General features: G+C 46.5%; 2 protein-coding genes across 13 annotated transcripts in view; one reads left to right on the top strand and one right to left on the bottom strand.

Moving 5' to 3' along the window:
* SZT2 (SZT2 subunit of KICSTOR complex) overlaps positions 1-7,288 on the bottom strand; it is a 54,562-nt gene extending 47,274 nt beyond the window's left edge. For all 9 annotated transcript variants that reach the window (XM_032117224.1, XM_032117226.1, XM_032117230.1 and 6 more), the window contains exons 1-8: positions 7,244-7,288; positions 6,931-7,056; positions 6,598-6,771; positions 6,085-6,255; positions 4,157-4,288; positions 2,015-2,174; positions 1,433-1,539; positions 1,040-1,250 (exon numbers count right to left, since the gene is read on the bottom strand). In XM_032117224.1, the coding sequence (XP_031973115.1) occupies positions 1,040-1,250; positions 1,433-1,539; positions 2,015-2,174; positions 4,157-4,288; positions 6,085-6,255; positions 6,598-6,771; positions 6,931-7,056; positions 7,244-7,273 (1,111 nt within the window). In that variant the 5' untranslated portion in view covers positions 7,274-7,288. The remainder of the gene's footprint in view (positions 1-1,039; positions 1,251-1,432; positions 1,540-2,014; positions 2,175-4,156; positions 4,289-6,084; positions 6,256-6,597; positions 6,772-6,930; positions 7,057-7,243) is intronic.
* A 42-nt stretch (positions 7,289-7,330) lies between these two features.
* On the top strand, positions 7,331-16,993 carry MED8 (mediator complex subunit 8). 4 transcript variants are annotated; one of them, XM_032118345.1, is made up of 7 exons: positions 7,331-7,361; positions 10,024-10,142; positions 11,163-11,307; positions 11,702-11,842; positions 12,257-12,338; positions 13,268-13,516; positions 16,523-16,993. In XM_032118345.1, exons 1-7 carry the CDS (start codon positions 7,356-7,358, stop codon positions 16,585-16,587), a joined length of 807 nt encoding a protein of 268 aa, XP_031974236.1. In that variant the 5' UTR covers positions 7,331-7,355; the 3' UTR covers positions 16,588-16,993. The 4 variants fall into 4 exon arrangements, with proteins under 4 accessions (XP_031974236.1, XP_031974238.1, XP_031974237.1 ...); XM_032118347.1 differs by lacking the exon at positions 7,331-7,361 and adding an exon at positions 7,544-7,644; XM_032118346.1 differs by lacking the exon at positions 7,331-7,361 and adding an exon at positions 7,921-8,585.
* The last annotated feature ends 3,085 nt before the right edge of the window (positions 16,994-20,078 follow it).

The following is a 20,078-nucleotide window of genomic DNA, read 5'->3' as shown; positions in this document are numbered from 1 at the left end:
GGGATGGGTTTGTGAGGGAGCAGCTCCCCTGAGCCCCATCATGCAGCAACAGGCCTCCCCAAGAGCTTTATAAAAGCTGCCAGGAACACTCGATGGCCTGAAGAACAGTACATCCTTCAGGCACCATTTACACCCACTCCTGATTCTGCAATACAGCAAACAGGTTCATCAGTGTGGCCAAAAGGCCTGGGAAAGGGACAGGGTGGGGTGACAGGCACTGCTTCCTCTGGGACAGCTTTTGTGACAAGACGCACATTGGAATTCCACATCCAGCCTAGACAGGCAGAAACTGCACATCTGTTTCAACAGTCACACAGCAAGCGTTGGAGCTTTACGGACTTCCCTGGAAAATTTTAAGTTCCCAGGTGCTTTTTAAAAGATATCAGGATGTGGAAGACTTGAGCTTAAACCACTAACAGCTGATCTTTTTAAGATTCAGCATTTCCAAGTCCCAAGCTAGCTCTCTTCAAACTTGCCAGTTTACGTGGCTTCTGCTGCCAAGTTACAGAAAGCAGATGGCACCAGCATATCGCTGGGACATGAAAGGGTGTTTCCATGTTTTACTGGTAACTAAACTAAGCTCTCCTGGCATACTCTCAGTCATTAATAGTCACAAAATAAGAACAACCAGGAGAAGCATTTGGGACAGTTCTCAGGGGTCTAGTTTTTCAATCCAAACTGCCATCTGCAAGCCCTGTTAGGACAAGCTCTGCAGAACATCCCTGTCTGCAAGCTAGCCAGTGTGCACGGAAGGGTGGGCAAGAGCTTCTGACCCCCTCCAAGTCCCAGCACAGTGGGCCTAACTGCAGATTGCTAAATCAGGGGAATGGTGGAAAATGGGGCATTATTTTTCCCTGGTCCACCCAATTCCTGGAACCAGGAGGGGATTCACAGGTGGGGCTGTGTGACCAACTGTGCCCAGAGCCTACAGAAGGCATGACAAGGGACAGTATCAGCATAACCAAGCCTGGGGAGTCACCCCAAAGAGAGGTGCTTTAAGACACCCATCTACTGGAAGAAGGACATGCACATTTCTCACCACAATAATATTCTGGATTCAGGGACTCCCCAGTACGCAGAAAGGAGTACAGTAGAAATGCCTTGTGATACACATTCAGATCCAGGCTCAGGGGATCCAGCTCAGGGCACGTGGAGAGGTAAGCACCAAAAGTGGCCATGGCGATGAATTTCATCAGTTCCACATTGGGAACGTGGCCAAAGCTGCAGTCATAGGAGTAGACACCGCCCACCTATGGGATGGATAAAGGAGACACCTGAGTGACAACAGCAGTGCTGAAGACAAGGCAGATGATTGGTCAAGAATTCAAACAGGCAGAGAAGGCCCCCACTTCTCCTCTGGAGGTGACTGCCACCACCACCAATCCACCTGCCTCCCTCTGGTACCCACGCTCCCAGGTACCAGCAGACATACCTGCACAAAGGAGCAGGCCACTGTGCCACTGCGCAGCTGGTTGAGTAAAGTCTCACACACAGCCACGTCAGGGACACTGGTCACACCATCCGTAATTATTATAATACCTGTAAACAAGGCAGCATCTTAGTGCATCTTCCATCTCAAACAGCTATCATTCTCCCAGTAAATTCACCAGAGATAAAGCTTAGGCAGGGCAAAAGTAGAAGGAAAATCCTGAGGCTGGTTTAGAGCTTCCAAAGCATTATGGAGCTGGCAAACATCCTGATTAGGTACAGCAGAGCACACAGAAAGGGCACAGCTCTTCACACCCCAGGTTGCCCTGAGCAACAGTCACAGCTGTACTGCCTCACAAACTCCCCAACACTGACACACGTCACTTGGCACAGTGTTGTCCTCCCCATTCCCACCACCACAATTTGCCCCCAGAATGCAGAGTAAAAGGCTCTGGTGAAATTTCATCCCTAACAGAAGGGTCCATGCACACACCCGTCCTTACAAAATTAACCTCAGCCTACGGCAGGAGCAATACAGCCCTTTGCAAACAACCGGGCAAACCTTAACCCCGAGGACGCAGCCAACCTGCGCTGGAGTTGGAGGGCAGCAGCTGCAGGGCCAGGATCCCTTGCCGGACCATGCTGACCAGACCAACGTCAGCAGTGACAACAGACACGCTGGGCTTCCTCCCAGATGACTCCTGCACGTCACCAGGGCTCTCTTGGCTCAGGGGGGATAAATCCACCTGGAAAAGTTTAAAAAACCCACAAGGCCCCAGGGGGCAGATTTCAGCCTAGCTCTAGTCCTCGCTCTTTCAAACACCTTCGGTCCGGCAGTCCCATGGTACTCTGGAGCACCACAGCAGACTCCATTTGTAGCTTTAACTTTCAGGTGCTCTTAAAATCCTGGTCACTTGGGCTGCTTCGAACAGCTGGGCAAGGCTGCTTGAAGGTGGAGGGACAGCATGCTCAGAGCTTTATTCTAAGTTGATTTCTCACAGAAGGGGAGATATGAGACACTTTGGGGTCACTAAAACTCCTCTGTGGAGCAAAGCAGTTCCCAGTTAAAGAGATGGTGAATACCTCTTTCTCCCCTTGTCATTTAGTAGAAGCTGCAGCTATTCAGCATCTCCTTAATCTACTCTATTCAGCCCAGAAACACTGGAGACGCAGAGACAGCTATGTCTCACTCGTGAAGCTCTGCAGCAGAGGGGGAAAGAAGCCTCACAAGGACTAAGTCTAGTGCCTATGCATTTAACTCAAATGGCCCTTGTTATGCAGTGTTGATATAAACAAATGCAGGTAGGCTTCTCCTGCATCTTCTACGAAAAATATCCCCTAGGCAAAGCCTGAAATTTGTATAATTACACCCGTGAGAAACCTACTGTATTCATAGTCCCTTAATCCCCATAAGGCTCTGGCAGTTCAACCCTGTAATAAAATATTGCTTCATTTTTACTGCTAATGCAGAGAATGGCTGAGACCCCCCTCTGCAAAGCTACAGACGATTGGAGTTGGGAAAAGAAAACTAGAACTAACAAAACTTTTGCTATGCACAAATGGGAGCAGTCCGAGAGCAAAAAATATTGATTATCCATCACTTTAATTTGCCAGATGCCTTAAATTCAGATACTTGTTAACAATGATACAGCTAGTGCAACTTCAAAAGTGAATAAAGTTTCAGTCCCTGCCTTTCCCCTGGGGCCTCCCACCTCCACCCCACACCCTGTGGCAGGATTCACCAGTCCCTCTGGCCTGCAAGAGCGTCTCTCTCCTCCATTTGCATGGAAGAAGTTACAGGGTAGTTTACCATGAGAGAAATACTGCATCAAGCAGGAATGCACACAAAGCACTGCAAAACCACCATCTGGTCTCACTAGTCGAGGTACTTACTTCTGGCAATCTACTTTCTGTTTGAGGACTGGCAGTTTTAGCATTGAAACATACAAATTTCAGCTACAATGTGAGACTCCCAGCACTTCAGATATGCAACTGCAATTCACTACCAGTATCCTCTTGGTCATCTGATTTTGGGACTTTTTATTTCCTTTTTGCCCAGACTCTAATAACTAATGCTAATTAAGGACTACATAACCTCAGCCAGACCAACAATGACTTTGACTGCAAGAAGATCAAAAGCAGCATGGCCAGCAGGTTGAGGGAGGTGATCTTTAAATGTCCCTTCCAACTCAGACCGTACTAGGATTCTGTCATTAATATGCTGATACATATATCCATGGCTACTAAGCAGCATCTGTCACAGAATTCAAGGAGCACTTGAAACTGCACCAGCTGTTTATTCAGTTTCACTGCCAGTTTTCATGGTAACAAGTAAGTATTTTCATTCAAGAAATGTCAAAAGGGCTAAGGGCATATTCACAGCTATTTGCAGATTAATAATATGGACATAAGCACCTCTCCCACCATCTTCTTCAGAGAGAAAGCACACCCTACACCATTTCTCCCATGATATACAGTCAGGCCATCTTACTGCACATTAACTTTAGGGAAGGTAAAGATCCTCACCAGTCCTTCTAAACACTTAATGGTTCTGCTTCCTCAGTGTTCACATCTCATTACTGGATCCCACAGTGTTATCTCACCAACTCCTTAGCTGTTCCTTCTGCAGACTTATGCTGCTGTTCCTCTTGCCACCCCACTTCAGAGGGGCCTCAGAGTGCAGATCTCCAGGAAGCCAAGAGAGCCCAACTACCTCTGCCCTCCTTACCTGCGGTTTGGGTTCATACTGTTGCTGAAGCATCTCTGCCACTTTGTTCTCAAAGGCACAGAGCTGTGTGTAAACTTGGTGCAGAAAGGCCTCACGCTTCGTCTCATCCAGCTGACAGCCCTGGAATAGTACCTGGCCCAAGGACACACATATCAGTCATCAAGTTAAGATTTTACAGCACCAGCCCCAAGATGGTACACAGGAACACAGCTCTGCACAGAGGAGTTCAAACATCTCCCTGACAAAGCACAGGTACAGCATAGGCCACTTCTCTCTGTCCCTGCTCAGAGACAAGAGCCTGTGAGCAGTGGTGTCTCATGGCACCTGCTGTGCACCCCACTGCAGATGCTTACATCACACTTTGGCAAATCTCCTTCTTGGGCAAGAAACTTCTACTTCATTTGACTTTCTCCAGGAGAAAGTGATGTGGAATCATTGTTAGAAGCCATTAAGTGTAGTCTGACACTTCGAAGGAAGGCCTGTTTGTTCTAATCTACCTCACCTCTAGACTGATCAAATTATCTTCCAAGAAGAACAGCAAATTGAAATAAAGAAAAGAAACAATGAGAGTGGACATTACAAAAGAGGCTGAGTGATGTGACAGAATAAGCCTGCCACCGCAGAAACTCCCCAGGGCACAACACCTGTGTTTACAGATGTCACCCTGGTATAGGCAATTCCTGTCCACAACCAGGAGGCAAAGAAGATACAACATGCAAAGACCTCAGCAGATTGGTGGGATGCTGCATGTTATCCACATTCCCTTGGCCTCATATGGACAAGACCTCATAGTGACATCAGAGAAATAAATTATTACCACAGAGTCTTTCCTGGATGAGTGATACACACATATGCCTTTTCCTCCACAAAAGAAACAAAATTATCCAGTAGTACCCAGATATCACAGTTCATGGCCTCATGCACAAAGTGGGAATTTAGAGAGATCCAAAGAAGAAAAATGTAGCAACTTCAGAGTGCTCAATATAGTGCAAACAGGGGAGATACTGAGGCACAGCATGATGGTGTGTGCAGGATTGCTGGACAAGATAATACACAAAACATCAATGGCAAATGGAGAAATTCCTGCTAGGCTTACTCTAGCAGCACCTCAGAACAGACCAAAGCAATGGCCACACTCCTCAGCTACAAACCCTGGCAGAAGGCTTGGGCAGGGAGGGAACAAGCATAGACTAACAGGCTCCTCCTGTTACCACACACTTTCCCTGGTATTAGCAAAGGGATGAAATACACCACCAGAAACATGTAAGTTACATGAAAATACTGTAAGGTGGAAGAGATCAAGGATGAACTTCAAAAACCATGCTGGCCCCGTAAACCAGACTTGAGTTTCTTAAACAGACCTGCCCTGACACAAGTGAAATCTCACTGATAAATCTCAATACTGGGGCTGGCTGCTCCCTCCAGCAAGGAGAAGCATATTCAGACCAGTGCAAAAAAACCAAGGTTTGTAGGAAGAAGCAATTATCTTTGAATTGACCCCTGCTACAGAGCTGGAACAGGCAGACAACCTTTTGGTCATACAAGCTCTGCTTGAATGCTTCAAGCTAATTAGAACACGCAAAAAGAATAAATCAACAGAAATTAAAAACAAAAACAACCCCCAAACAACAAAACAAGAACAACAAGCACATATTCAACATGAGGCAAATATTCCCTGTGGCCCAATTCTAGAATCGTGCCTGAGGGCAGCATTCTCTAGAGAAACCTCTGCTTCCTGCCCAGAAAGGAGAAGTTGCTCACATACACTTCTGCATCATGCCAGGCCACGTGTTTCAGTGAAACAAGCCTGCAGCATCACAGATAACAGAGCCCAGCTGCCACCTGCCCCTGCTTTCCTCGTGCTCACAGGACACCTGCAAACCACAGCAAGCTTCTCACGCCGTGCCAAGGGAGAGCCTGAACTTTACCTGGTGGGACTGCAGGCCAATGATGGAGGAATACACCTGGATGGTGACAAAGATCTCTGGCTGGTAGATAATGTCTGAACCAGGGATACGAAAGGGTCTTAACAATCCCACCAAGCATCGGGAAAGGGCGTGAAACACTTCATCAAAAATTATCTCCCCCGTTGAGTCATCCTACAGAAACAGAGAAAGGGAACAGCTTTTTCACCTTCTAGGACTTTCACTCTCATTGCTGGTTATCCCACTGTGCAGAGCCAACAGCAAACATCCTCCTGCAGTGGCAGCTAGATTAAAGTGTCAACTCTTGTAAACAGAAGTCACACATTCACCATCCAACGGAGAAATAAGATTTGCATTTAGTTCCCAGCCAGGGGCAAGCATGGCTCCCTCCCAGGAAAAGCAAGACTTCTGCAAAAGTTAAGACTGACACTGAGAGCAATAAGCCTTTTCTCAGCAAATATAAATGGGTTTCTCTTTTAATGCACAACACCCCAGAGAGGCAGCTTCTGCTCTTACCACAATCCCTGTGGAAGGGCTCAGATCGAGCTCAATCACAAATCGGTACTGGCGGGCCAGGAAGGTGACCCGTGTAGAGGGCACAAGGAGGTAGGGCCTGGGCTGGACCGGCTCGTCTGGCTGCCACCCGTTAGGCAGGATGCTGAGAACATCAAGCTCATTTTCTGACTTAACCTGCCGGAACAAGCAAACGGTACATGAGAGAACATCAAGCCATGCCAAAGGAAGAATCAGAGAAAGAAACAGGGCTTAAATACTCTGAAGGGCGCAGGTGCTGCTGGGTGGTGCAGCACCAGCCGCGCTGACACCATCCAGCCCTGAGCACCAACTCACCAGCTCGGGCTCGGGTACGGCCCGGATCACCTGGTGCAGGCGGCTGAGGACCCAGGCGAGCCGCACGTTGCGGGAGATGCGATAGTCCTTCTTCATCAGGAGGAACACATGCCCTGCCTCCTCCACCTGCGGCGGGAGCACGGCGGCCCAGGTCACCCCCGGAGCAGCCCCGGACAGCGCCCGCGCCGCCGCTCACCCCGGGCCGCTCCAGCCCCGCACTGCCGGCCCCACTGCTCCCCATGGCGACCACGTCCCCTGCGCCCGGCCCGGCTCGGCCCCGCTCCCCCGGCCCCGCGCCCCGGCCCGCTCCCACCTCCCCATCGGGCCGCTCGGCCGCCGCCATGTCCGCGCGGCCCCGCCCCGGAAGTGCCGCTCGCCCGGGACAACGGGGCGGTGCCGCCGCCGCCATCGCCGCCATCGCCGCCATGCAGGTGAGGGCCGGGGGGAGCGGGGCCGGGCGGCTGCGCGGGGGCCGAGCCCATCCCAGGCTGGGGCACCCTCGGAGGGAGGCCGAGCGCGCCCTGGAGCAGCCGAGGCGATGCTCTGCTGTGTAAAAGCCCCTTGTTGCTGCACGGCTGTGGGGTGAGTGTTCGTACAGCTGAGCACCCTGGCCCCTCTTGAATGAGATGTCGTTAATGGGAGAAGAACCGAATTACTTTACTAAGTGCTCTGAATTTGTAGCATCCGTGTTGTCCAAAGAAAAGAGTTGCAGAGGTTAATGACAGGTTAATAGGTTGTAAAAATCCGCCTCCTTTGGTTTGTTTGAAACCACAGTCGGCTGGCTTCATGCGGATCTCCTGGTTGTCCTGCTGGAAAAGAAAGTGAAAATGGATTGTCCCGCTGTTACTCATTTATAGGGTTTATTACAATTGTCTCTCCTTGTTTTAGCCACTTGCTCGTACCAGTCTTTTTTACGGTTGGTTTTGTTTTTTTTTTTTTTTTGGAACTATGAATATTCTTCATCATCCTGGTTCCCGTTATTAGTACATATTCCTACTCTATCCCTTTTCAGTTTGAGGGACAAGAGTGACGTGTAATATTCGAGATGAAAAGGAGGCGTGCATTTATGTGCTGACATAATGATGCTTAGTTTCTGTTGCTTTCCTAATAAATCCTGTGGTCGCTTTTACTTCCTTGCCTGCCTTTTCAGTATCGGGCAGATGTTTTCGTGGGTTATCCTCAGACAATCCCGAGATCTTGTTGTTGAGTTACAACGTTATCGGCTTAGATAATGTCATTGTGTACAGAAAGTCTGGGGGGTTTTTTCCCTCTTTGTTTTGCCAATCAGGATTTTTTTTTTTCCATTTGATTTGCCGCCTGCATTGCTTTATCTTTACCTACTCTGGATTTCACCTTTACCTCTCAGTTGCTCCATATCAGGAGGTCCTTCAGAACCCCTACCCTAAGCCCTGTCTTTACTACCTCGGCACAATTTAGCATTGCTAACAAACTCCTTAAAGTGTCCCCTTGGAGAGGGCTAGCATTCCTTGGAATCACTGCTCTGTCTTATTGTGTGCTTATTGCAATGCTTGCATCTGCTTCCAGCTCCTAATGGCTTCGGGAAGAGCTTAGGGAAGGAGGGTTGGAGTGCACTGCTGCCGTGAGAATGGTCCTTGTGCGGTGGGGTTTCATTCATCCTCTTCAGGGCTTCTTGGGTAAGCACAGGCAGTGGGCCAGGGGACTTGCCATGGCTGCATATGCCTGGCACCCCTGCAGTAAAACACTGGCTACCAGCCCAGCTTGTAACACAGGCAGTAGTAAACCTCCCTGCACAAACACAGTGCACACAAACAGTTGTAGGCACATTTCTTAATTGGACAGGAACTGACTAGTCCTGCCACAAAGGGAAGGAGAGTGCTTTTATCTCTAGGTGGAACAGCCAGCAGCAACCTGTTGCATGAATCCACTCCATGGACTGGGGATCAAATTTTAATAAGGTTGCTCCAGCTCTTTATTCTAAGGTGGTTAGAGTAAAATGAAGTCTCATCCGTGATTACCAGCTTGTCAGAGTACAAATAAAATAGAATAAATAATACAGTGTTCTCATGAACATGGAAGGTGCCTGATAATCTTTCCATGAAGCTTGCACTGGGCTAGTGTATTTGAACAGAGCAACAGCAAACGCAATAGCAAGCATGCCAACAGCCTGAGTTACTCTATCTGCTTTCCCAATCGGTATTCCCTTTCTATTATTTGACTGCTTTGTCCCACCCTCCTCATGGATTATTATTGTACAGTTCTGAACTTACACGAGCAGTTCCTTAGGGCTGGGACTTTAATTATGTTTTGCGCAATACTGTAGTACAAGTAAGTTCGAGTAGATAAGAGTTTAGAGGGTTTTTGCCAGAGTCAAGGACATGCCTTGGTGTCTTTGGCAGCAGATCCACAGTCCTGACACTTTGTCTGTCACTGTCCTCCCTCACCCGGAAGGGAATGTCAGTGGGAAAGATTTCTTAAACAATGTAATCCCAGCAAAAGGCAGGAGGTGAGGGGCGTGTGTGGGTATGACACCGGTCTGTGTCATGGCAGGGCCTCCCACAGCCCATGGGGCACAAGGCCAGTAGGAGCTGCCAGTTTCCTTGGCAGCTGGAAGTGTCACATGGGCAGAAAGAAAGTAAAGAATGAGGTGAAGGGCACAAACTGGAGGTTTTAGTCCATGGACCTGTTAGTCATTTTGCAAAGACTGTTTTGGATGAAGATATTGCAGCACCCACAGCTGCTGTCAGAAAAGGCTGAGGGAATGCTAATCTTCTTTGAGCTGAGTTAGCTTAAGTGGCTTACAAAGATAGCGTGAGCTAGCTTTGATGACTTTGCCTGATGTGGTAAAAAGCAGATGTAAGTGATGATGTCTTCACTACACCCGTCTAGATCTTTAACAGGACAGCTGGCCAAGTGTTTGTCTCAGATACAAGTCTCTTGCCTAAGTAGTCTGACCCAAGGGAAAGGGGTCAGTGTGAAATAATGGGATTTTTATCTCCAATATCTCTGCTTCCTCTGAAAAGGAGGCTGTCTGTAGGACAGATTGGATTATGGATGCATGGGTGTGGATTCACACCTTTGTCCTCCTCCCTTGTCTGTCTTGCCTTTTTTTAGAGAGAGGAGAAGCAGCTGGAGCTGACCCTGGAGACGCTCATCAGTCAGGTGGCCGACCTGAAGAACTCCTTGGTCAGTTTTATCTACAAGCTGGAGAATGAATATGACCGACTCACATGGTAAGGTGTCTCGCTGTTGATCACTGCCAAAGCTCTTGCTCAAAGGATTAATTAAGAAACATTAGCTTCTTGTCAGTAGGTTTCAATTTTCTTTTCGCATTTGTGCTGGAGGAACCACTGCACATCTTCCACCAGAAAAATGGTTGAAATCCATTGGCTTCATGCTGTAGAGCAGTAAGAGTCATGCTAACACCTTTTAATCCAGACAGTTTATGGGAACTAGACTTGCATCTGCAATGAGTGGACGTTCTCAGATGAGGCACCTTAGAGACCTACATACACTATAAAATGAACAATAGTTCTTTCTACATTTCTTGACATTTTCCAGCTTTTTATGGCTCTGATATAAACTGAGCTTTTGTGTTTTGCTAGTTTTTCTTTACCACACAGTTTGAGAGACTTGCAAGATGGCATTCTCTTCTTGGAAAATATGGAGCATAAAGATATTATAGCTGCAGCTTAATAAACTATGTGGTATCTTAGTGTCTGCCACTGCAGCAAAGCTTCACAGAGAAGTTAACATTTATAGTTCATGTTGCAGAAGGGAGGAGAGCTGATGAATCCCGCACAGAGACCAAGCTGAAGAGGACCTCCTTGAAAACATTATCAGTTATTTAGCTTCATTATTACTTAGTCTGGATAGCCAAGCTATAAACATTTTCTCTCCTGGCTGTACTGCTTTGGGATGAAATTATTTTAGACCTTGCTCCAGAATTTCACTGGGAGAGGTAGTGACAAGGAAAGAATTGCTTCTGTGTATGTTACTGAAATCCCGAACAACTGCCACTTTCAGTGGTACTGCTTGTAATGTCCCTGAGGTATTTGATGCATTTGAGCCGTTTCCAGGAAGGACTGGGGTTTGTCCACACCTGCATATTCAGCACTAGATTTTACTGCTTACTGTCTGAAGTAGACTGATTTGAAGACTAATAATGTTATTTCCTCACTCCTCAGCCATTTGAGTGAAGAAGAGAGTGGCATCCCCTCTCCCTGTTCTATCTTCTTTATTTACTTTTCCAGGCCTTCAGTTCTGGACAGCTTTGCATTGCTCTCAGGACAGCTGAACACCTTGAATAAAGTGCTAAAGCATGAGAAGACCCCACTCTTGCGGAACCAGGTGATCATCCCCCTAGTGCTCTCTCCAGACCGTGATGAGGAGATCATGGTAAGACATGTTCCTTGAGTATCAGAAAGTGCTTGAGTGCCTGAGTATTCAGCTTGTCACTCATTTGTGCTGGGCATTCCTCAACTCTGCGTGTAAAGGAAGGAAAGGCAACAAGTACTTCTGTGTGAGAACTGCTTTGCTGTGGGGTTTTTACCTACAAATGCTTGCACTGGATACACTTTACAGAAGGTGTTCCTGTTCATAAATATGTTGCTGTAACTAAACAAGCACGGTGCAATTCCTAGACAAGTTGTTGAAACTTCCTAATGCTCCCCAGATCAAGGTTTCCCCACTAGCCTTGTTCAGCACCATGGCCTGTGCCCTGGTCTGGAGCTGCCTGATTGCTGGGCTGGAGGCGGAGGCTCTGAGTGAGACTATTGTCCCACCATTGCAGCGGCAGACAGAGGGACGTGTGCCGGTGTTCAGCCATGAAGTAGTGCCTGACCATCTTCGAACTAAGCCCGACCCTGAGGTGGAAGAGCAGGAGAAGCAGCTGATCACAGATGCAGCTCGAATTAGCCCTGATGCGGCACAGGTAGGTAAAGAAGAGTTTGATACTTCTGCCTCTTATCCCTAGGGCACAAGATGCCCTTTAACTGCTTCCTTCACTCTTCCATTTGACAGTTTTCTTTTTTTTTGCTGTGTCCTTTCCTGTCTGAGATTTCTCCAGCTGACCCTAGCTGAGGTTTGGTTTCCTCCACAGTTTCACAAGAGTATCCAGCTCTCTGGCTGTTCACAGGAGGTGCCATCCAACCAGTCAGAGGCGAAGGTTATCCCATCCCCACAGTGCCCTCCTGCATGCATTAGCACTGGGCGCTCTCAGCTCAGCTACCAAAACGCTTACTTTTGGTTACACAGATCCTGGGAAGAGAAAGCTTGTTCATTTACCTTGCTGATTTGTACTGAGTTGGAGGTATCCTGGCAGTTTCTGACAGTTTTCATTTTGCAGAAACAGATCCAAAGTCTGAACAAAATGTGCTCAAATTTGCTGGAGAAAATCAGTAAGGAGGAGCGTGAATCTGAAAGTGGAGGTATGTCACTGAGGTGGGAGTGGGGTACAGGGTTTAAGCAGCAGGCCTGAGAGAGTAGAGGCAAAATAGGTACATTGGAGAGCCTGAAGTATGGGAAATGCAGGTGAGCAGCATAAACGAAAACATTCCAGAAGATGCAACATTAGCTGTCCTGGAGCACCCTAATTTGAGAAGGGAGCCTGTGGGTGCATGTGTCTTCCTTGTGTCATCTATGCATGGTGGGAAGGTCATTCCAACCCTTTGACATATCCCCTTTTGAGGAGGTGATAAGTATCTGCCAAGAAAACTTCCCAGTCAACTTTAATTAATAAAAATAGCTGTGAAAATGCAGCACCAGTGAATAAGAAACCTTTTAGCTGTGTTCTGAAGGAGACTAAGTGTAGGCAGGCTCTTGTGTGATCCTGTCTAGATAATGGGTGCTTCAGGCTCATGGCCAGCTTTTTCTGGTAGTGGTGTTCACTGTACCCAGAAGTGCCACACACAGCTCTTAAAGGCAGTGGCATTTTTATTGTCATCTTTGACACAGGACCTGAGCACAGGTTCTGTCTAGTATCTGGGATTAACAGTGTAAGTGGGCACATGTGTGGCAAAAAAACTTGAAGACACCGTGTTGCTCATGAGCCTCTGAAAGGGGGTGTTGCTATTGCTTACCTAAATCACAGTGCTTGTTACGTGCCATAGGATTCGCTTTTCCTTCCTTGAGCAGATTATGCCCTGCTCTCAGTGAAAAAGCTCTTGGATCACCAGTGTCCCTGGATTTTGCGGCTTCTTTGACCTTGCTGAGATTCTTGTAGGACAGCTTGTAAGAAACTCATCTCTATTGCATGCACTAAAGTAGCTGAAAAGTAAATCCAGGACCAGCTATGCTACTTTTTAGACCTGATTGCCAAGTCTAAAAATAACTTCCAAAATAACTTCTTTTTTTACAGGTTTACGACAGAATAAGCAGACTTTCAACCCTGCGGATACCAACGCACTGGTAGCAGCTGTGGCCTTTGGGAAAGGGCTGTCAAACCGGAGACCCCCAGGCTCTGGGGCATCTGTCCAGTCGGGCCAGCCAGGAGCTGGTGCCATCATTGCAGGTGCTGCAGGCATGCAGCAGGTCCCAATGACAGGTGCACCAGCTCAGCAGCAGCCAATGCTGGCAGGAGTGCAGATGGCACCAGCAGGACAGCCAGGTAAAGAAGTTCTATATCTGAGATCAGTTGAAATCCAGGGAGCAAGAAAGACAAATGCAGATGTAGAGATTCTTCCCCAGTCACCTTTTAGATGTAACTAAGTACAGGGTTCCTTTCTGGCCTTAATAACATGAGTCAGGTTTTAATAGTGTAGTAATACCTGTTTAAAATTGGCTCAGAGGTTGAAATGGATCCCAGCCAACCAGCTTCAGCTTCTTAACTCCCTCTGCAAGACTATTTTAATAATAGACTTAGTGAACATAGGAATCAATATGGAGGGAGATCACAGTGTAGTTTTGCAGGGATCTATACTGGGGGTTTTTCTGTGAAATTTAAGTTGTGGGTAGGCAATAAAGTGGAAAAGTTTGATGATAATGAGTTATTTAAGGTAAGAAAAAACCAAAAGTTTTCTGTAAAAAGTTAGAAGGTTTTCCTATACAAAGTGACTTTGCTTAATAGCAGTAGATGACATTTGTCTTGAATATAAAGTGAAATACATAGGCATAGAAATTTGACTGTACACATCCAGCGCCTGGACTCTAACCTAGTTACTTGTATTTTTGAAATACATCTACAATATAAGAGTTCTGTAAAGACAATAATTGGGTGTTCAGTTGGGGCATAAATACAAACTAAATACTAGGAATTGCTAGAAAAGGAACATAGAGGATATCTTTAGGCCATTCTGTTAATCCATTGGGCACCCACACCTCCAATATTGTGGGCAGTTCTGATATCTTCTCTGCTAGTGGGCATAGCTTTGGGCTAGGGAGAAAAAGGTAGAAGCCTATAAAATCCCAAATTATATACAGCAGGCAAATGAGGAATGATTGTTCATTGTCTCCCATGACGCAGAAAGATTGGTGAAAGTGCACGAATCAAAATGTGGGCTTGTAGATTTGGAACAAAAGGGAGATACTTTTCTGAATACTAAATAATTACACTGTAGAGCACATTGCCTAGTGTGTGATAGGCAGATATGTTTATGTGAGATGGAAAACTAAGTAAGTACATAGATTTCTGGATGAAAAATCAGGTGACCGCTAATCCTGAGGATACCAACTCTGATTCCATGACCCTGAGCCACAATTTTTTTAAAAGCAGAGTAGGTATTCTGCAGGGATATCACTGCATGCTTGCCCTATTCTGGTATTCCTCCTTAAAAATCCTCTGCTGTCAGGAATGGGCTTGGCCTGGGGGGACCTACAGGCTAACCCTGTACTGTCAGAATGTTTATGTTGATTGCGATTTAGGATATCGGATATCCTAATTGGTGTTTTCTTGCCTGTGTATAATGACTGTTGTTAGGATATGCACTTAAGCAACAATACAATCCTAAGTTAAATACGTATTTATGTAAGAGTTAGAAAGTCATTTCCACTGTAATTTGGTAGCAAAGAAGGCCTCTGTGACTCCTGGCTGAATACCCAGAGACACTGTATCCAGGGTGGGAAGGCAGTGGCTTCTGTAGGCCAAGCAGAGTGCACTGGTAAGGAGAGCACTTGTCCAGCCTGTGTGATGGGGAAAGTACCTCTTGATAAGAGCAGCTACAGGCGGTTTTATCAAAGGTCAGTCTCACTATTCTGCTTTTGATAGTGCCCATAGCTGAGGCTGAAAGAATATAAGAACAAAGTATCTCTTGACCACAGTTGTTTTTTAGGGATTTTAAGCCAGAGTCTGGTTCGATACCATTCGGTACAGTAGCCATTATTTCCTGCAGTTCCCGTTTGAATTACAGTTTGACTTCTACAACACCTGTGGCAATATGTCCCACAGCTTTATCACATTTTGCTTAAAATCCTTTTTATGTTTAAATATTCTGCTTGATGATTTTATTGCATTTTTCTTTTTTACCCATGTTGTGAGAAATGGTGAATAAGCATTCCTCAGTTACCTTCTCCATACTGGTTTTTGTGTTTTGGAAATCTGTCATGTCTCCTTCCTTTGTCCATTTTTAGGTGTTTTTCCCTTAGCTAACAAGTCCTGTTCTCTTTAATGTGACTTTGTGTTGAAGTTATAACTTGGACCATCCTTGTCACTCTTAACCTGCATTTTTTCTAGTTGTTCTCAAGACTGGGAACACCACAACCACTCACTGTGTCTCAGATGTGGGTGAACCATGCAATCCTGTTCACCGTTGCTTTTGGAGCAATATCTAACAGTATTTGTCTCCTGATTGTTAGTGATATCTATCAGTTACCTGCACATTCATTGCTGGCAATGACCCACTTTGGATATGTTCGAGAAAGTTTAATAATCTTCATCATTTTAGGCATTTGCTTATCAAGTCTTTTCTTGTCCTGCCAGACTATAATTTTAACTTTCAGAAGTTATCCTTTTTTTTCTTCTTCTATTTGAAGACACTGAAGGAGTGTTATTTGACTATCCCTCTGTGCTGCTCTTTAATCACTGTTTATTTTTCAGATCATCTTAGTTTTGTCTAGCACTCTACACTTACTCTAAGCTGCCAGTAAGATGTCTTTGAACACATGTGAGATTGGTATCAGCAGAGAGTAATAATGCCCAAGAGGTGGATGTGGTTACAAGAAATTAAGAAATCTGAGAGAGGCTTAGTAATTTAAATATACATCCTGACTAGAAATAATGCTACGGGGAAGGGGATACAGACTCTGAAATGGACGTGGACACAGTCTGGGTTCTTCTTCTGTGTGTGGTGCTGCCAGCAACTTCTATGAGACTAAGTCTGACACTCCTGTAGGAGCCTCCTGACAAAGAGAAAGGCTTGCTTAGGATGAAAAAGGAATAGAATTGGAGGGGATAGCAGGGGGACACAGGAATTGTCAAGGAAATTTGTCAGCAGAGAGAGATGCCAATTTGTAGAAGAGATTGATCGTGTAGGTCAGAAGCTGGAAGATGCTGTAGCAAATGAGCCTGGAGTGAAACTGGAAAAGCCCAGACAGGGTTGTTCTGAGTCTTACATGCTCCTGAGCAAATGTCCTCTCGTATTGCTGATTTTGCACTGCTTTTTCTTTTTTCCCTCTCCAGGAAAAATGCCGAGTGGCATAAAAACAAATATCAAATCTGCCTCAATGCATCCGTATCAGAGATGAGCTGAGATGAACCAGACCTGGGGAACAGCAACATTTGTTACTGCTGCAGGCACCCCACCTGGATTCCTTCTAGGACTTCCACGTCCCTTCACATATCCACACACCATATCCAGGAAGACGGGGGTAATAAGGCCCTTCCCTGGGTATTTTTTAGTGCTGGGTGGCTTGTGTGGAGCTGCTGGTGGCCATGCCTCTTGGATACAAGTACTTCTCTGTTCAGCCAGAGCAGAGGACTTTGTTTCTGGTATTGATGCCAGCTTCTCCAGGTCTGGCCTGGAGGATAACTACCCTTTCCTGATACAGAACCTGAAGAGCTGCATAGAGCTCCTTGTTTCTGCGTGTTCACTTGGTATGTTCTTTCTTTACTCCCTCTTGTTTAATAAAGATCTTGTTATGCTCACTGTGAGACACTGATGTCCATCTCTCAAATCATAAGAACTCTTGTGTCCCTTTGGGTAAGGCTACAGAGCAGCTCTAATCTAAACCACACTGAAAATGTTGGAGGCTGAGCGCTGGAGCTGCAGGTTTATGCGTAAAGGGGTGTTGTCGAGTGAGTCAGCTGGGTGCCAACATAAGCAGCAAACATCTCGTGCATAGAAAACCAATTATAGCTATTCCCCAGAAGGCAAAATACTAGGAAGGACTATTTCAAGGCCCACAGCAAGCAGGCAATACATGAGGAACAGAAGCACAGAGCTCTTGTATTCTGAAGCTGCAGTAAATCCCAGCTGGATCTGATTTCACTTCCATGCTTCTCTGCTTCTGTGTTTTCTATAAAGTTTCTTAGCTGCTTCAGGATTAATTGATCACTTCAGAAGGGTACTTCAATGTGCTCAGGACTGTGACATTTCTGTATGGGCCAGGTTGAAGTCTGGCCCATTTCTCTTTAGAACTGGACACTGTGAATCCGTCCCTGTTATACTTTCTGCTCTTGAGCTGTAACATACAATCTGCCTTATGAGAGATTCCTGTGAGACAAAAGTGTGGGGGCACATGCCCACGGAGCCTGTCAGTACGTACAGCACCATCCTAAAGGATGAATGTCCTGCTTCTGGTTGCTCTTGCATGGACTTCCTTTTGACTTGTGTTGAAAGCCAGCACTGTGTTTTACTCAATAGCATCTGTCAGCAATCTTTGGGTGAGGAAATCTCCACTCAGCAGATACAGCCTGCAGCTGCTCCTGCACTGCTTGCCTCTGAGCTAATCAGATCCAGCTTATTTGTGGAGGCTGTGAGCTGTTCTCCCAAAACAAAACCATCCACAAAGCTGTGACTAGAGCAGTTATTGACCCATTTTGACATGCTGGCCCTTGAAAAGCACTGAGCTGGGAAGTAGAAAGTTGAGCTGGAAGCACAGACAGCTTATACAATAGCAAAGCTGCTCCACTACAAATGAGTCCAGTGACATGTCTGCAGTGGCACCATCCCAGCCAGACTGGTGCAATTGCTTTTTTTGCTTAATGAACGTGGATGTCCAGGCTCTCTCAGAAGCCACTGACTGCAGCTGGGAACTGGTGTGAAGGCAGTGGAGGCATGTTACTGGTTTCAGTGTGAGGGGTTTGTGCAAAACCAAGCCTGAGAGCCAGGGAGTCAGAGCCTGCATGGCTATTCCCTGTGATGTGCTGAGAACCACGGAATGGCTGTTCCCTGCTCTGTCTCATGTCCTTGCTTTGGTTGGAAAGGAAGGCAGAATACTGTATGTGTCAGCTCCTTGGCACTCATCATTCATGGAGCCTCAGCTCTGGGTTGCTGCTTCACTTCATCCTCCCGGACTGGCTTCCTTATAAAGCTAAAATGCCTCAGTGCCAGAGCTCAGGGCCAGCAGCTGGCTGGAGTCATGCGGGCAGCCTAAGACCGAGGCTGCCTGCTACCCACACTAACCTGAGCAAAACGCCTCCCAAAAACGCCTCCAGTGGGGCAGGCCAGACCTTTCACACACTTGGACTGGAGGAAGAGAAACACAGGCAGGGTTTTTTTCCGTAGATTATAAAGCAGGGAGGCTGGCCAGGCTCGCCAGTGTAACTTCCTGCATGACACAGACTGCCGTGAATTAGTTCTTGTTGAGCACTGTTGTTAGGAAAACAGTTGATCTTAAGCTGATATGTCTCTGCTACAGTGGCTGGTAGGTTGTTCTAAAAACTATTTTTTTTGTTGTGCCTTAGATTGAAGCTGCATTTCTTTAATTCCCTTCAAGTCAGTGGATCTTCTCAGGAAGGGACTCTTGAGTTGATAGTACCAGAGGAGTCATGTTACGATCAAGCTTTCCTGATCCTTTTTTTATGACAGACTGAACTGGTGAAAGTCCCTTTTGCTTTAAGGCATATTTTCCATTTCTTGACTCACATCCAAATGTCCTTATGCATCTCTGTCTTTTGGGACACTGGACCGGGACACACTATTCTAATTGTGGGAATGGGAATTTCAGATGTAGAGTGGCTTTAACCTCTTATCCAGTTGCTGCCAGTGCTAGAATGTTTAAACAGGGAACAGGAGTAAGCCTTTTACCCATAAAGTCACTGTGGAATTCATGGTCCACTGCTTGTCACTGTGGTCTGCAGGTCCAACAGGGATTCACCATTCCCAGTGCACTGTGTCAGAATAAAAGTATGATTCTGCTGTGCCAGGGCAAAGGCTCAGGCTGTGTTCTGCTGTGGCAGGGGCCAAGTAGGTGGTTGGGAAGGACACTCTTCCTGTGAGCATGGGATGTGCTGCCATTCTGAACCCTTGTGGTTTTTCCCTTGCCTTATCCAATCCCTTTTGAAACCATCTCTTCCAAGATGGGTGATTTCGACAGGGAGGAGGCTCAGCCCTGGCATGGCAGGTGCTGCTGTGCTGTCTGGGCTCCAGTTCAGGTGCAGAAGAGTGATGGAGAAGGACACTGGTTTGTTCTGGCCCCCCAAGCCTCCCCTCAGTACCTGTCAGGCTCTGCTGCAGACAATGCTTTCTCTGCGTGGCCCCACTGTCCCAGGGATGCCTGGGGCTCCCAAGACAGCAGGCTGTACCCATCATGGCTTCATTTTTTCCCAGGTAACCAGCTTTAGACTATTTAGCACTCCCTGCTGCAAACATATGCTCAGTACCAGCTCCACAGGGAGCAGCTCCTCTGCTGCCTCGCACTTGGCCAGGTTGCCCGTGTGCTTGTTCCTTGATCGCACATGCTGCTGTACCAGCTCTCTGATACCTAAGAACATACAGTGCCAAAAAAATGATCATGTTAGTCTTACAGGCTGATTGTCTGTAATCCTTGTTGATTGGTATTTATATTTCTCTGCTTTAAGTCTTTATCAATATGATCACATTTTTTTTGGTCATTATTTTGCATGGAATGTCTGTCGAATAGACACACCTGTTTACAAGGCCATCCTGTTTACTTTTTTAAAATGCTGGCATAACATCAGCGTGCTTGTTCTCTGGCGCTTCTCCAGGTTTCCTTGTGTTACTGAATCTCAGCATTAGTAGTTTGGATTTTTAAAAATGGATTTTATTTTTTTA

The sequence above is a fragment of the Corvus moneduloides genome, chromosome 9 (assembly GCF_009650955.1).
Source record: "Corvus moneduloides isolate bCorMon1 chromosome 9, bCorMon1.pri, whole genome shotgun sequence".
NCBI classification, from domain to species: Eukaryota; Metazoa; Chordata; class Aves; order Passeriformes; family Corvidae; genus Corvus; species Corvus moneduloides.
Note: the sequence above shows the minus strand (reverse complement) of the source record. Positions and strands in the feature narration are given on the sequence as shown.